Source organism: Bombina bombina, chromosome 4 (assembly GCF_027579735.1).
Source record: "Bombina bombina isolate aBomBom1 chromosome 4, aBomBom1.pri, whole genome shotgun sequence".
Taxonomy (NCBI): domain Eukaryota; kingdom Metazoa; phylum Chordata; class Amphibia; order Anura; family Bombinatoridae; genus Bombina; species Bombina bombina.
Window position 1 is genome coordinate 170,629,303 of NC_069502.1, and position 17,353 is coordinate 170,646,655.

A 17,353-nucleotide genomic window follows, 5' to 3' on the forward strand; every position below is an offset into this window, starting at 1 on the left:
AGCATACTCTTTAATATAAACCATTCCTGTTGGGCACTAGAGAAGATGACAATTCATTGCTCTGCATGTCACCTTCCTCTAGCAGCCAAGGGGTTAACCCATATTGAATGTGTCCCTTTAAGCACTACAATGATAAACAGAATTTGTTTATTTTTCCTTTTGTGAAAATGCATTTTCAAAATGTAGTTTAGCCAGATGAATACAATTCAGTGGGCTTTGAAAATGGTTCCTAAATCATGGCACTGGCTTTAATGTATTAGTATTTCTAAGTGAAATAACTGCAAGTTCTGGGAGAAGAGCTTCCTCGCTGGATTCAGTGAAGGGAAGATTTTTTTGACAGCTCTGTAGCTCGAGTGCCGCCCCATACATTTCTGTGCCTTGCAATACAGTGCACATTACAGACTTGACATTGTGCATTTAGTTGTGATTGTGTATTGGCTAAATTGATGTATTAAATAGAGTTTGATGCTGGGACAATTGGTCTCACAGTGTTTGAGAATGATGTGAACAAGTTAATCCTTTTTACCACGTGCAATAGGCCTTTTACATCTGCACGTCTCAGATCTATTGGCGAAGACGTCTTACAGTTTGAGAAAATCTTGATAAACGGTTACATAAATGTCTATCAAGCTACAAGGGATTGCAAGTTCAACTGCAAAAGCAAAATCACATTTTCATATGTGACTGCATCAAAGGGAGCTTTTACACTGCATGATGCTTCTTTTCATAGTAAATTTTTTTCAAAAATGTTTTATTCAACATTTTTAAGAACATACCACAAAGAAAGAAAAAAACACAGGAGGTAAACAATGAATTCTTGACATTTCACAATCTCGAGTGTTTTTCCCCCTTACACTAGGATAGTCCATAAAATTCAGTTCGTATTTTCAAAAGGTTGTATGATGGTTGTTTCTCAACTAGAGATTCCATGTGGACCATGAATCAAGATATATCAAGGAAATTAATGTCAACAATATATTATGCAGTCGAATTAACATAACATATAAACAATAAAAGTTTCTAATATAAGGTCATTTACTAAGAGCGAAGGTGAAATGTAATTTGGCTGTATATATAAACATTAAGCCCCTGTGCATAGTGGAGGAGTTGCATTTATATCTCTATGTCCAAGATTGTAGCTATAATATAGTAAAGATCCATCTGATCAAGGATTTGATAATGCAATTTTTCTAGCATAAATGTGGCGTGTACTTGTAAGAGCCATTCTGTAGTGGTTGGGGCTATAGTTTGTTTCCAATGACGTGGTATAACTTGTTTGTCACTATTTAGAAGAATGAGTAGGGCTTTACTGTGGGCTTTAGATAATTTGGGAATAGGTTTATGTAATAGGACAACAGTCGGATCTATGGGTATATGTGTGGAGAGTAGTTCATTTGTTTTTTCTATCACCGATGTCCAGAATTTGGAAATGATAGGGCATGTCCACCATATGTGGATGAGAGTACCTCTTTCACCACATTCTCTCCAACATCTGTCCGAAGAGTTGGGAAAGATTGCCTTGATTCTATTAGGGGTCAGGAACCATCTTAGCAGTACTTTGTAGTTGGTTTCTAGTATTGATGCAGATATAGATGCCTTAGCTGTGCGTTGGAAGATGGCTTTCCATTCTTCCCTGGATGGAGGGGATATAAGTTCACGCGACCAGGTTTCAGTATATGAAGGTAGCGTTGTGGATTATGGTGTTATTAGTAATTTATATATTAAAGAGAGAGTGTACCGCCATGAACACAACATCTCAAAGGGGTATCGTTGTCTGAAAAGACTGTGCTTGTTGGGGTGTGTTGAAGTGAAATGTTGAAGTTGATGGTATTTGATCCAATTCTTGAAAGTGACTAATTCACTGTCAGTTAGCTCTAGGCTGGTTTTTATTCTTTCTCCATTTCAGAGTGCATAAAATGGTCTCTCATCATTTAATGTCGTAGTTGGGGTATGTTGGAGGCAGTCTGAGAACGGTAAAGTTTCGTCAAGAAATAGGGGAGTCAGCAGTGATAATAAAGCGATAGAATTTGTTGTGTTGAGTATTGTTTTCCAGGTTGAAAATAGTTCATGTATGATGGGGTAGGTGTGGGGTGTTTTGGGCCACGTTTTCATCGGGAGCCAGCTTCTGCCTCCTATTTGTTTTTCTTTTAAAAGATGCTGTTCCAATTGGACCCATTCTTTGTGATTTGCATTTTTACACCAATCTACTACTCTTTGGAGTATCGCTGCTCTGCGGTATTTTATTAAGCAAGGTACGCCCAAACCTGGTGAGTATTAGGATGGATTTAGATACTCTAGGTACTGTGTTTTGCCAAATGTATTTGAGTAAAAGGGACTGAAGTTTAGGTATATAAAAGAGTCGGGGAGTGAGATAGGTAGGGTCTGAAAATTGTATAAAATTCTTGGTAGAATGGTCATCTTTATCGCATGTATACGACCTAACCAAGAAACGGACTTTTGCTTCCATTTGTTTAATTCATTGGATGTCTCAGTCAATAGTTTGTCGTAATTTAGTATTATGAGGTCTTTTGGGTCTGTGGATAGGTGGATTTCTAAATATAGGAGTATAATATAAGTATAAGTGGTTTTGATGCTTGAAATTGTAGATTTGTTGGAAAGATTGGAGTGGTCATCTATATCTATTCCCTTCCTTTTTCATAGTAAATTTAGTAGAAAAACCTCTACTAGTTATATGGTTGCCAACAGAACCCAGAGATCTTTTAATGAGCCCCATTGTGTCATGTGAGCTTTTATATCCAACACTTCTAGCTGCTCCAGGTGAGTTAAACTCCCCAAAACCAACACACAGTAGCGGAGGAATTTTACACATTTGAACAAAGGACATGAATGTCAGTGTAGCGTTTCTTTACTGCCCACTTCACTGTAATTAGAATGTGGACAAAGATAGCACCTCCTTTAGCATCGGTATTTAATGCCCCAGTCTATTGCACACAGACACAAAAAACAATTAGCAGCTGTGCAAGGCCAATAACCAAGCTCACCTTATCACAGAAGACTTTGATCTGACAGAAGGCCCTGTGGATTGGCTTGTTACTCCTGTTGTTGTAGCTATATGTATCAATCTGAAGGTTGAGAGGGAGCCCCTTGACTCCTTTCTGTGAGGAAAAGTCTGTGCTTAGGCAGTTCACGGATATAAAGACCTGGAAAAACAGGAGAAAAAAAAGCAATTTCCCTCATTATTAATGTGCAATATCGTCTGGCACATCATTGAGTACTATGTAGCACACACGCATAATTACATTTGTATGTATGTATGATTTATTTATGTACTGTGTATAAAAACACAAAAATACACTGCCTCCTGGTGGTTACTCTGCAAATTACTATTTTACAGCATGACACTTTACAGAACAGAAATTTAGAAGCATGTAAAGTATTTTGTTTGTATAAATGTCACCTTAAAGGGATATGAAACCCACATTTCTGTCTTTCATGATTCAGATACAGCATGCAATTTTAAGCAACTTTCTAATTTACTCCAATTATACATTTTTCTTCATTCTCTTGGTATCTTTTTTTTGAAAATTTTGAATCATGAAAGAAATCAAAATTGGGTTTCATATCCCTTTAATATGGATGTGTATAGCAATACAATAGAGTTTTTTCCACTAAAGAGTATTCCCATACCTAAAAGAGAAATACATCTCTGATGTGTTTTTGTGCCACCTATATTCATGAATCTTTATGGACAATTTTAAAAGGTGGAAATTAAGGGAGACGTTTAAATTTTCACAAATGTTGCTCTCAAATCCTTATCTCAAGTTTACAACATGGCAAATATGTTAAATGTATATATCAGACAGGCGTACAGAGGCTGAGCTTGAAAATGGCCAAAGCATGACCAAAATATGTGTCAAAATCTTCAACTAATATGGTGCAGACTTATATTGAGAGAGAAGAATTAATAATAACTGATGTGCATATGTCTTAAAAAAAAGAGGAGAACAGACTGAATACTGTTAAACAATTTTCTAATTTACTTCTATTATCAAATTTGCTTCATTATCTTGGAATCCTTTGAAGGAGCAGCAATGCACTAGAGGGAGATAAACACATCCGTGAGCCAATAACAAGAGACATAAATGTGCAGCCAACACTCACCAGCTAGATCCCAGTAGTGCATTACTGCTCCTCAGCCTACCTAGGTATGCATTTCAACAAAAGATAACAAGAGAATAAAGATAATACAAGAAAATTGGAAAGTTGTTCAAACGTGCATGCTTTATATGAATCATGAAATTTTTATTTTCACTTTACCTTCCTTGGACCCAACCAAGAAGGTTGGGTCCCTATAATAGGCCATAGCCATTTCACATAGTACACCTTGTTGGAGAAAGCAAAATTCTTTCTTTAAAATGAGGCTTCTTGCGTTGCTTTATGTTACTCAATTCAAGTAATAGAGACATAAAAACCAGCACCATTAATGTAAATGTACAAATAATGTAACACTAAAAATGGTACAGGGGGCATAAAGATGGTTAGAGACATGGACAGAAAAATAAAATAAAAAGGGATTGGATGGAACGGATGGAAAAATATGTTCACAGAGAAAAGACTACAAGGGACAAAAACACATGAGATAGGACAGGTCAGAAATGCAAAAAACTGTTACTGTCATTTCTGGTTAGATAATGTATTTCTTAAAATAATAACAATATATATAAAATCAGCAGAATAATCCAGCACGATAGAATACAAATTCTACGGATTACAGAAGATGCCACTACAGTAACTGAACAATTGGTTCATCAAGGTACGTTTAGGAAACCATTTTCTGTTTGTTAATAGTGCAGTCAAGCTGAATACAAACAAATCAACTCCGATAAATTCTGGTTCAAGCTATTTTGTTTTATTTTTTTTGTGGAGAACAGTGAAATACGGGTAAACTTTGTTTAAACTGGATCTCTCCAGTCCAGAAGAGGGAGTTGTGGTTCAAGTCAAAATAAATCCTAGCAGATAGAAGGTGTTAGCTTCCATTTGTATCTCTCCCATCAGAATAATCAGAAATCTGGAGAGACTAGGTTTAGGATTATTTGCAAGAAGTGGAAAAACCGGTTAACGAAGACATTTGGAAGTGACATTTATAGGTAACATGCCAATAGCTGTGCTCAAAGCCCAGCCCTTCATAACAATCTTCAAAGCATCTTCATCTCGTCTAGCAAGATTCCTCCATTACTAGCCAACAAAAGCAGAAGACAAAAATAATACAAGTTCCTATTCACTTTGTATAACGATAGAAAACTCTTCCAACTGGAAAAACTCAACCAAACAGCACAAATGAAACAAACCCAAAGTCATCTCTCTTCAAAACAGGGACTGACATTCAGTTCCTCAGTACATGCACATGAAGAGAAATATATAAATATGTTTTGTTGTGTAACGTTGTGTTTAAAAAGGGACTTTACATTCCAAATAATTATCTAATAATATTATATGAAAGAGCACCGATTAACCATGTTAAAAATATTCCTTTGCATGAAAAAGGGTTGTGTTATAGTGGTTTATTCACCACTTGTCAGTGGGAATGAATCTCATTGGCTGATAAGTAGAACTCCCGCAGCTATACTCGTGGACGGTGACAGCATAAAAGGAAACTTTTTTCAAGTAGAAGACAAGTTTTTGTTTGTTTAAATACAAAAAAAAGCATCTTCCAGATGCAATAAAGGAAAAAAAATGAATGTAATGTCATTTAACTAGACAGTTTTTCCTACAAAAAAAAACAAAAAACAACACCACCTTTCACAACTTATCTAATAATTTCCATACTCCACTGACAATAGAAGTATTAGATGGATAGGGTAGGATTCTTATACAGAAACGTGCTTGTTTGTCTAGGAGTAAAAAAGTAATAACACGAGTTTATCAATACTGAGGAGTGACCAACTTGAGTTTTCATGTTGTTGATATAACAAGGAAGAAAAAAAAGTTTCTATTTTGCCAGGTGAGAAAAAAAAGAAATAAATAGATAAAAATAAAGACAAACTGAAAAGATATAATAATATAAACACACACACATTATATATATCACAAAAACAACAATCCTTCCATTTAAAATATTTTTAACGTGCAAATAAAAAAATGACTTTAATGTCCCTGTAATCCTAGTTGGGTGCATTACATAACGTGCTTATTATAGACAATATATAAAGCTAGGCACTGAATTGCTTTGACATATCCCTGGAACATGCATGTCAGGTTCTGTAGCTACTTGTCTCCCTCCCCCACACTGATGTGACCTGCTGCCCATCCCAGCACATTTCTCAATGTGAGCCACATACCTGCCTCTTTAATACCACAAAAACAGACAACGCCTTGCTTGAAAATTGGGCAGTTAATTACTGCAAGATCCCTTTAACTACAGTCCTTGATATTCATAGACAATTATGTGCGAATGCGAGACAATGAGTAGGTGGTGATACATCAACGTGCGCAAATGCAGCAGTTAACTCTTCAACTGCCAAATATTTAAAGGATGAAAACGTTTAACTCTATCAAAGTAACAGAGAAAATAGTTACTTATAGATAAGTTACATTATAAGATAAAGAGTTGTTAAAGGGAAACATCCGGAATCTAAGGGATATTTTAGAGGGACTTCATTTGATCAAATCTAATGAAGGTGCTCTGTAACTTGCTTTTTAAATCTAGCAGAGCCATCCTAATGCCCCGCGCTCCGACCACCCACTTTAAAAGTATTTTTTTTGTGAGCTGTTTCTCCAATGAGCACTCTAGCTACAAAAAAAAATTGTGTTAATGCCATACGGCTAAAGCACCGATTGGAAAACAATTCAAACTGTTTGCTCACAAAGAAAATAAACGTTATGAAGTATGCGGCTGTCACGCAGGGTATTAAAATAGTTAGATTTAAAATCAGGTCCGGTATCTAAGCAATTTTTTACATTTAATTGATCACTTCTAATGAAAATGCGCTGTAACATACATTTTAAACATATAAATTTTACCATCACTTTAAATAAAGTGTTTCTTCAGGATTATGATCAACCCCATAGTCAGTTAGAATCAGTAATGAACAAGTTAAAGGGTGTCATTTCTGTTTTAGAATGTCCCTTTCAGCACAATTGCAGCCAATAAACCAGGCAGCGTGGTGGCAGAAAGTTTATAATATGTGCCATTTTGAGCACATGCTATAAGTTCACCACCCCTTATTGCAAGGGACATTAAAGGGACACTCAATCAAAATTAAACTTTCATTATTCAGATAGAGCATGCCATTTTAAACAACTTTCCAATTTACTTCCATTAACAAAATGTGCACAGTTTTTTTTATATTTAAACTTTTTGAGTCACCAGCTCCTACTGAGCATGTGCAAGAATATGTGTGTATGCATTTGTGAATGGCTGATTGCTGTCACATGGTACGTGTATTCATTTGTGATTGGCTGATGGCTGTCAGATGGCACAGGGGGAGTGGAAAAAGACATAACTTTTAAAATTGTCAGAAAAAGAATCTACTACTCATTTGAAGTTCAGACTAAGTGCTATTGCATTGTCTTGTTATCTTGCATTTGTTGATTATGCAAATCTACTGTGTTGACTGGTCCTTTAAGGTCCAAATTAAACTTTCATGATTCAGATAGTAGCATGCAATTTTAAGAGAATTTTCAGTTTACTTCATTCTCTTGATATCCTTTGTTGAAAAACAGGTAAGTAGGCTCAGGAACACAATGCACTACTGGGAGCTAGTTACAGATTGGTGACTCGCTCAGCTAGCTCCCAGTAGTAGTGCATTGCTGCTATGGGACTGACTTTAACTAGGTGTTTAAATCTATTGCAGGGCTTAAACACATAGGGTCAATCATTTATTTTTCTACAAAATTCACCATTAAAGTCAATGCAAATTTTTTCAAATAAAATCACTTGATAAACTTTTCTAAAGGATTGTGATCAACCGTATAGTTATATGCAGCCAATAGCACAATAATAAAATACTCCAACAAATTAGAGCATTTTCTTTTTGCACTTTAAATGTTGCTTTAATGGTACTTAGATGGGAACATTCTAATCTGCTGGTGTTTTTAGAGGAGTCTCATTGTTAGTGCAACAAACAAGCAGGTGTCAGCTAAGAAACTCATAGCTTTGTGCCAATGTGATCCACAGTATATATTTGTTGTTCCTTCTTCCTCCAGGCAAGTGAAATGATGGGAATATAATCTTAACAATCCTCTATTTGCTTATGAAGTCTCTCAGGCAATTGAGTGTGTAAAGCTGCACATATATAATCACACAACCGTTCATATCAGCTGCCACTCATCAGCTGGGAGGGGTTTTTATAGAAGCCACTTAAACAAGCGAAGCCATTCACCTGGGATAACAAAATAAAACCACAGTGACTCCTTTTCAGGCCTGTGTTTAAATCCTGCTTGGGCTTTTATGCCGTCCATTGTCAGCCAGGCCTATTTCAGGTCACGAAGAGTGAAACTCTGCTTCTTCTCAATGTGTACATAACCATCTTGGAATAATAACTTGCTCCATTATGGCTCAAACTAATTATTTCCAAGTGAAAACAAACAAGAGAAGAAAAAAAAAAAAAAGTCTTAAAAGACTTTTCTCTTCTGTGAAACTTTCCGTTTCCCTGTATGGGGTGGCTATATTTACATACAAACCCAATGTTTGAAGCGTCTCATATAGCAAGGTAACTGTTTACTGGAGCCACTGAGCTGAATAATTAGAGGACAAACAGTGTGTGGGACTAAAGCTAACAAGAAAAACGTTAAAAGGGAAAAACCATCTTATGCATGTTACAACTGCAGCATTTAAATATGGTACTGTAAAACTAGCGCATTGTATACAAAAACTTTATGTGCATTGGTTAATAGGGATATTCTAGTAAAAACATTACATACTAATATGAGAGACAATGTATGTTTAACCACCAGAAAGGATTAAACACATAATCCCAGCAGCAAGCCACAAGCCTTATAGCTCCCAAGCAGGACGACAGAAATCGTCTGGGTCGCACAACCGCTGCTCTTGACTGGCTAACCTGCTGTGTACTGCAAAAAACAAAACAAAAAAAAACACACACACACACACACACACACACACACACACACACAACACCACAACAACTCTAATACACAGTTAAAGGGATAGTCAAGTCCGAAAAGAAAACTTTCATGATTCAAATAGGGCATGTAATTTTAAACAACTTTCCAATTTACTTTTATCAACAATTTTGCTTTGTTCTCTTGGTATTCTTAGTTGAAAGCTAAATCTAGGAGGTTCATATGCTAATTTATTAAAGCTTGAAGGCCGCCTCTGCATTTGACAGTTTTTCACCACTAGAGGGCATTAGTTCATATGTTTCATATAGATAACATTGAGCTCATGCACGTGAATTTACCGAGGAGTGAGTATTGATTGTCTAAAATGCAAGTCTGTCAAAAGAACTGAAATAAGGGGGCAGTCTGCAGAGTCATAGATACAAGGTAATTACAGAGGTAAAAACGTGTATTATTATAACTGTGTTGATTATGCAAAACTGGGGGAATGGGTAATTAACCCTTTCGTGTCAGGGCTAAAGTGCCTACATCGGAACAACTGAAAAAATTGAAACCACGCAATCGTGCACAGGATCGCGAGATTTCAATTATTGGATCGCATCTGGGGGGCGTCCCTACAACCCTAGGAACGCCCCCAAGACCGCGATCAAGTCCTGACAGCACAGAAGGCTTCAGGACAGCCGTTAGCTATGACGTTCTATTCCGTCATAACGGCTTTAAAGCCCAGTCTAATTATGACGGAATAGAACGGCATAACGGCTTTAAAAGGTTAAGGGATTATCTATCTTTTAAAACAACAAAAATTCTGGTGTTGACTGTCCCTTTAAACTCCCCTACACAATACTTGATTTACATGAATATCCTTAAAAAAAAAAAGTTTATTATATATTTATGAAGACATTAATTATTTCAGAAGCTGCCGCTTCTATTTGCTTATCTCCTCCAAAAGAAATGGTAAATATTATTATTAAAAAAAATAAAAAAGGAAAGAATTATGACCAACCAAAATGTAATTAATAATGATCATCATGATTAGGTTTTCGTTAGAACAGGTTATGCAGTGCTGATCAGTGGCACACAGAGAAGACTGGTTCTGATGATATATTCATGATAGAGAACAAAGCAGTTAATTACAGTGTAGGATGATAGCAAATCAAACACACCCTTTTTTAATTTCACAAGCTTTTAAAAAAAAAAAATTAACAAGGTTTCCGCCTTACCTTCCCTTCATCATTCAAGTCCCAAGTGAATGAAATGGCATTATATGCAATTTCCTCAATGTTACTGATGGTATTAAAACTCTCTTTGTAGTCCGCTGTAAGCCACAAATCACGGTGGTGGAGAAAACAAACATTAAAAGTGACATTAACTTGGTGGGATAAGCAGCAATATACACTTCTTGTTCAAACGCTTTGAAGTAAACAGAAAGACATGCCCAAGAGAGAAAAAAAAACCAGCAGTCTGACCTTTGTGTTAAAATGGGCACTAAGTCATATGTATTGTATATTTAACCCCTTCCTGACAGTACTTAATTGTTAAGTTGTTCCGATGTAAACAAATTAGTAAAAATTGAAATCACGCAATTATACATGCGATCTCGGGATTTCAGTGATGGGATAGGGTCAGGGGGAGTGCCTATGACGCAAGGCACGCCCTCCAGCCCCCAATCCCAGTTAGGAAGCCATTATGGCTTCAGGACAGCAGAACGGCTAGGACAATCCATGCCGTCCTAACGGCACTGAAGCCCAGCGTGGTTAGGAAGGCATGGAACGTCCTAATGGTGGGAAGGGGTTAAGCAAATCTCTGCATTTGGTGCTTAAAAGCCTTTAGCTTATCCCCCTTAAAAGGGACACTAAACCAAAAATGTTTCTTTAATGATTCAGAAAGAGAATTTTAAACAACATTTCAATTTACTTCTATTATCTAATTTGCTTCATTCTTTAGATATCCTTTGTTGAAGAAATAGCAATGCACATGGGGGAGCCAATCACAGGAGGCATCTATATGCAGCAACCAATCAGCAACTACTTGAGCCTATCTAGATATGCTTTTTCAGCAAAGGATATTAAGAGAATGAAGCAAATCAGATAAAATAAGTAAATTAGAAAGTTAATTAAAATTAAATGCTCTTTCTAAATCATGAAAGAAAAAAATTGGGTTTCATGTCCCTTTGAAGGGACATTCCAGCCAAAATTGGAATCCATATGGATGCTTTTCAGTTTTGAATAGAAGCATTTTTATAATATACATGTATTAGCAAAAATGCTCCTAATAAAAGCTAGCTTTTTCAAAAGTGTATTTAAGTATGCACCGTGCACCAGCATTTTAAACACAGCATTTACTCAGAGAGCTTAAGGTGCTTGTGCCATCTGATAATGACTCAATTTGTTAATTGATTATATGATAAAAGCCCCACTTGTGCTCTGAGCAGCTTCAGTATTTAAAATGCTGGTGCACTGAGAATATCTAGCTATGCACATGCAGAGGAAAATGTTCAAAAGCTAAAACAGTGCTAATTTTACTAGAAGCATTTTTTTCCAATACATGTATATTGCAAATATTTTTCTAATCGAAGATGTAATTCATGTAAGTGTATTTAAATTTTGACCAGAACGTCCCTTTAACTGCAGCCTATTATGGTCAACTGTAAATGTGTTTATGCATTGTTCTAAGCAATAACCATGTAGAATGTAGCTGGTTCAGGCAATTTGTGGCATACTGGGTATACAGTGTTTTGCCTCTCAAGTGAATTTAGGACAAGCACAATTTAAACATGAAAGCAAGAAAAAAAAGAAGTGTTTTCATTAAATTAATTAATTTATTTGTAGCGAATTTAATTCCAAGCTTAATGTCTGTATATGTTTACAAGTTAAATTTGTGTGTGCGTGCGTGCGTGCATGAATATGAATGTGTGTATGGCGCATGCGTGAGTTAATTATGTGTGCATGCATGACTCTATAGGTATGTCTGATGAGTGAGTATAAGGCTCTGTGATTAGCAAATTTGGTCAGTTTGAGAGAGAACATCTACTAAGGTTGCAGTTTATTTCACAAATTCTAATTTAAATGTTTACAGATGTGTACCATATTGCACATATGTCTACAGTGACTACCAGAGGAACCGGCAGTAGCATTTATGCATGAGGATTATTATAGTATATTTTGTTGCTTGTACTATTGGTTTCAATATAAATCACAGTGACACACAAGAAATATCATTAAAGAGTCGTATTTAAAAATGTACAACATTACAGGACTAAACACTGGTCTAATTAGGCTCCTCAAGCCAGCAGTTTCCTCACGGATGAAATTACCTATGTCAATGCACCTCTGCTTGGCGGTGTGCTGCCGGGAGTGCCAATATCTCCAGTGCCGGAGCTGGTCTTCTCGGCTTTTGTCATCTGCAAACACGACCATGATAACGCTCTGAAAACAAAGAGCAAGACGGGAAGAAACTTAAGTCACAAGTGATACTAAACATACTGCTAATTTGTCTTTTACCCGCTAGCGTTTGAATAAACTCCAAACACACACTAGATCCATTACAGTAATATTCCAAGGAGTGTGCAGGCTGAAAGGGTCACTGAAAAAATCCCAAACAGCAATGCAAAGTCAAAAACCAGCCGCAACACTGTACTTTCTAAGTCTTTATTCCATGGTTTGAATAAAGTGCAGTTCAGTATTTGACTTTAAAGCGACATGAAACCTAAAATGTCTTATGATTTTAAACTTTTCTTTACTATTATCTATTTTGTTTTGTTCTCCTGATGTCCTTTGTTGAAAAGGATACCTAGGTAGACTCAGGAGCTGCTGATTGATTGGTGGCTGCACATTTATGCCTCATCTTATTGGCTCCCCCAGGGTAATCAGCTAGCTCCCTGTATTCGTTTATTTCATCAATTATTTGTTAAAATACAACATCACCTAAAAAGCTACAGTGATTTTTAAGACCTTGCAGGGTGATTAGAGTTTCATATAATAGGCACACTGGATGTTGGCAGACGTTTCATATACACCAATGTACATTAAAAATGAATTGTTTGTCTGTGATAAAGCAAACTGTTAGAACAAAGGATTTTTCAAATCAAGAGCACACTCCTAAATAATCACAATCACAGAAAGAATGTATAGAATGCAGAACACCGGCTTACCCTGACTTTGCTGATTGGATGGTGTATTCCCTTATTGCTGCCAATTTCCTTCAGTGTAATAGGATAAAACTGTCCCTTATTCAGATAGGTCATAGTACTGTCTCCTGGCTTTGGCCGCAATGATTTTGAAGCTTCAAGTGTATATTCAAAGTTATTCCTGTTTAAAACAAGATATTTTAAAAGTACACAGTAAGTTAGCAGTGTTAAAAGTCTAACTTCTAAAAGGATGAAATATATATTTTGCTTTTAATCAAAAAACAGTGACAGTGAATAGTTTACTTTTTTTCTATATTTTTACTCTCTTGATGAAAAGTCTTATCATAAATTAACATTTTAGTGAACAATAACATATCAAACCCTAGAAAGTTTTGGAAAGTCATAAATAACTTAAACACTCCCCCAATCCACGCCCAACCCTCCACTGTCAAAGTGGACAACCAAACCCTGCAACTTCCCTTAGAAGTAGCAAATGCCTTTAACAATTATTTTGTCAGATGCTCCACCACCCTGATTGACAAACTAATAAATGACACGCATCCTGAAACTACAAATAAGGATCAGGCCTCACTAAATCTGCAAAACCCAATATAGAGAAGTTCAATTTTAGACCTGTACCCATCAATGTCATTAAGAAACACCTTAATGATCTAAAAATGAAAACCCAGTCTGGACCTGATCAAATGCCAGCAATGATGTTGAAGCTCAGTGCGCCGGCAATTGCTAAACTTGTCCCAACCCTAATTAACAAATTCTTGGTGTCTGGATACATACCCAAACTTTGGAAGACTGCAAGAGTAGCGCCTATCCATAAAACTTGTGAGATAACCTTGGTTTCTTACTATCGCCCAATATCATTGCTCTCAGTATCAAAAGTCTTAGACGACACAGTAATCTATGCAAGCAAGCTCGATCTACCGCAGTTTGAGGCAGTGCTCCAAGACCAGTTCACAGAGGTAGAAAAGTGGATCTTAAAAAACAAACTCTTCCTAAACACTGACAAAACTGTCACAATGAACTTTGTAACAGTACCTAAATTACAAAAACTACATAATTCCCATCTTCGCATCAAAACAAAATCAAATTGCACACTGACCGCAGTCCACTCTTTCAAATACTTGGGTATGTTGTTAGACCCTAATCTATCTTTTGGCCTCCACATAGATAAACTTGCATCTAAACTCTATCCAAAACTAGGTGCCCTGTACAGAAACAAATCCTGCCTAAGCTCTACAGTAAATGAAAAGATTGTACAGCAAATGCTGATGCCAATTATTGATTATGAGGATGTAGTATATACACCTGCACCGCAAACTCACCTTAATAAACTTAATACATTGTATAAATCGTTCTGCCACTTTGTGCTACAATGTAACTACAGGACCCACCATTGTGACATGCTAAAAGAACTAAACTGTCTGTCGCTGGAATCCAGATGCACCCTCCATCTTTCCAGTCTTGTATTTAAGAGCTTTTCTGGGAAGCTCCCACCCTACCTGAGCAGAATGCTCTCCCCGGCTGTTCCCACCTCCTATAACCTCAGATCCAGTACCAGCACATTATTTAGTTTGCCTCAATGCAAAAAGAAAGCAGCTCGATCCTCCTTTTCCTACAGAGCACCACTATTATGGAATGACCTCCCTCACACTTTCAAACCTTCCCCAAGCCTAAAATCCTTTAAGAGATCCCTCTCTACATATCTCAAAACAGAATGCACCTGTCATGGTTGATTATATATTTCCTACCTGTTCTATGTTAAATTGTGCATATATTATGTATTAATATTGTTGTTTTATTTTATTGTACCCTATTGTATCAATGCAATGTTTTGTGGACCCAGGAAATACTTGAAAATGAGAGAAATGCCAATGTATCCTTCCTGGTAAAATATTTTATAAATAAATGATTTGTACAGAGAATCTGAGTAGGGAGAATAAGTAAAAATATTTTACCAGTATGTACACTTAGATTTAAAGTGCCATAAAATATTGTGCATATTATAAAAGGGTCAACTGAGGTACAACAGTGTGTGGGAAAAAAAAAAAAGTGGAAAAAAAAAAAAGTTTATAAGTATTTTAATAAAATTTACAAAATTACTTACACTTAAGTGTTGCCAAGTGTAGCCTGCTCTACCCCGCTTATCAGTGTCCTACTCCAAGCCTTGTGGTATCATATAACAAAGTGTGCATGTGAGGATAATTACTTATGCAAGCAAGGGGGGTTGAGGAGGTACAGCTATTGTTTGTTGCCAAGTGGCTTCCTCGTTTCCATGGAGATAATGTCACATGCTTTGTGAAAGCTTCAGCATTATACTATGCACTGCTTTAATCAGGTGCCATGTGACTGACTCCTACAGCGCACATGTGCATTCTGCAGAAGCTATGGCCTGGATAGCACCTTCCATATATGGAAATGCTCAAGGGGGAGGTTGCTGGAAACAAAAACTATGCGTGAACTAAAGGGGTTAATGAGGGTTTAAACAGAAACTGTTTTTGCAGGTAAGCTTTGGCTGTATTATATATTTAGAAACGTTTGTTAGTTCATACTTTTTTATGTCCCTTTAAAGTTTGCATTGAACTTGATAAAATGGAAGAAAATGTATTAGTTTAAACATTACCCAGAAACAGAATCAAACACATAGTCTTCTGAGCTTATACTGTTCATTCGTAGGTTGAGGTCAGCTGGAAAGAAAACCTTGAATAAAAAAAAATATATCATGAAAAAACAGAACTGAACAAAAGATAAATGTAAAACAAATAGTGCAGAGATTAGAATTATTGTGTTTGCTTTGGCACTAAAAGCACAAGAGCTGATGTTACCGTCTCAATGCCTTCACTATACAGGCTTTCTATGGCTCTATATGCTCTATATTGTTACTCATAATGTAAATAATTCTCCCATTTGCTTTATTTTAACCAATTTTCTCTGTCAAAGGCTCCTGAATTACATAATTTATCAAGTAAAAAAAATATAAATTGCTCTCTCTATTCCTTTTGATGGCACCAGATTTAATACCACAATTCAACATATTTTCACACACACACACTATACTTACTATGTTTATTTTCTATACATACTGTATATATATATATATATATACACATATATACACATACACACACACGTCAATTAGATATTGACACACATGCTACACGATAAATGTTTATATATATATATTTTATTACACACACACACTATACTAACTATGTTTATTTTCTATACATACTCTCTCTCTCTCTCTATATATATATACACATATACACACATACACACACACGTCAATTAGATATTGACACACATGCTACGCGATAAATGTTTATATATATATATTTTATTACACACACACACACGTCAATTAGATATTGACACACATGCTACACGATAAATGTTTATATATATATATTTTATTACACACACACACACGTCAATTAGATATTGACACACATGCTACACGATAAATGTTTATATATATATATTTTATTACACACACACATACAAGTCAATTAGATATTTTTAAATAGAATCCCATTAAGGAAAATAAAGTAGATTACAACAAATGACCAAACAAATTACTAAATACTGTGCAGAAGCATTTCTAGCAAAAGATTCAATTTATTTAAACAATGTTACATGCAATTCCTTAGGTATAAGTCTGAGGTTTTCAATCCTTTTCACCTAGACTTTTATTTCTAGTTTTTATCTAAACCCAGTAAAAGATATAGGAACATTTTACCTCTGGTACGTCTTCCTTGTAGCTCTCAGAGAAAGTGGAGTCTGGTGTGCGTCTTTGAGAGCTGGGTGGTTGGCTGCTGGAGCTGTAGTGGTCAGGGGTGGGATTTCGGTCAAAGACCACAATACGTTCTGTAGGCTCAGAGTACACACTGGGCGGAATTCCTACTGTAAGGCCATGGGCGTGAGATTCGGTTTTGATGGTGTGCATGGGAGTGAAGGACAAAGTGACTGTGGTGTCTGGAGTGGTGAGGTGACCCCTCTTGTCTAGTTGGTTGCCCGATGGAAGCACAATGTTAAAAGGAACACTCTTCAGCACTTGGACTCGGTTTTCTCCAGCAGAAATTAAAGGTTGCTCATTTATTTGTGGCAAACCATTCCTAAATAAAATTACATTTTTATTATAGATTTTTTTTTTAATATATATATATATAT

General features: G+C 36.1%; 1 protein-coding gene across 2 annotated transcripts in view; it reads right to left on the minus strand.

Moving 5' to 3' along the window:
* GRHL1 (grainyhead like transcription factor 1) overlaps positions 1–17,353 on the minus strand; it is a 58,119-nt gene that overhangs the window by 21,908 nt on the left and 18,858 nt on the right. For both annotated transcript variants that reach the window (XM_053709697.1, XM_053709695.1), the window contains exons 4-9: positions 16,923–17,298; positions 15,807–15,883; positions 13,193–13,349; positions 12,356–12,467; positions 10,263–10,357; positions 3,003–3,161 (exon numbers count right to left, since the gene is read on the minus strand). In XM_053709697.1, the coding sequence (XP_053565672.1) occupies positions 3,003–3,161; positions 10,263–10,357; positions 12,356–12,467; positions 13,193–13,349; positions 15,807–15,883; positions 16,923–17,298 (976 nt within the window). The remainder of the gene's footprint in view (positions 1–3,002; positions 3,162–10,262; positions 10,358–12,355; positions 12,468–13,192; positions 13,350–15,806; positions 15,884–16,922; positions 17,299–17,353) is intronic.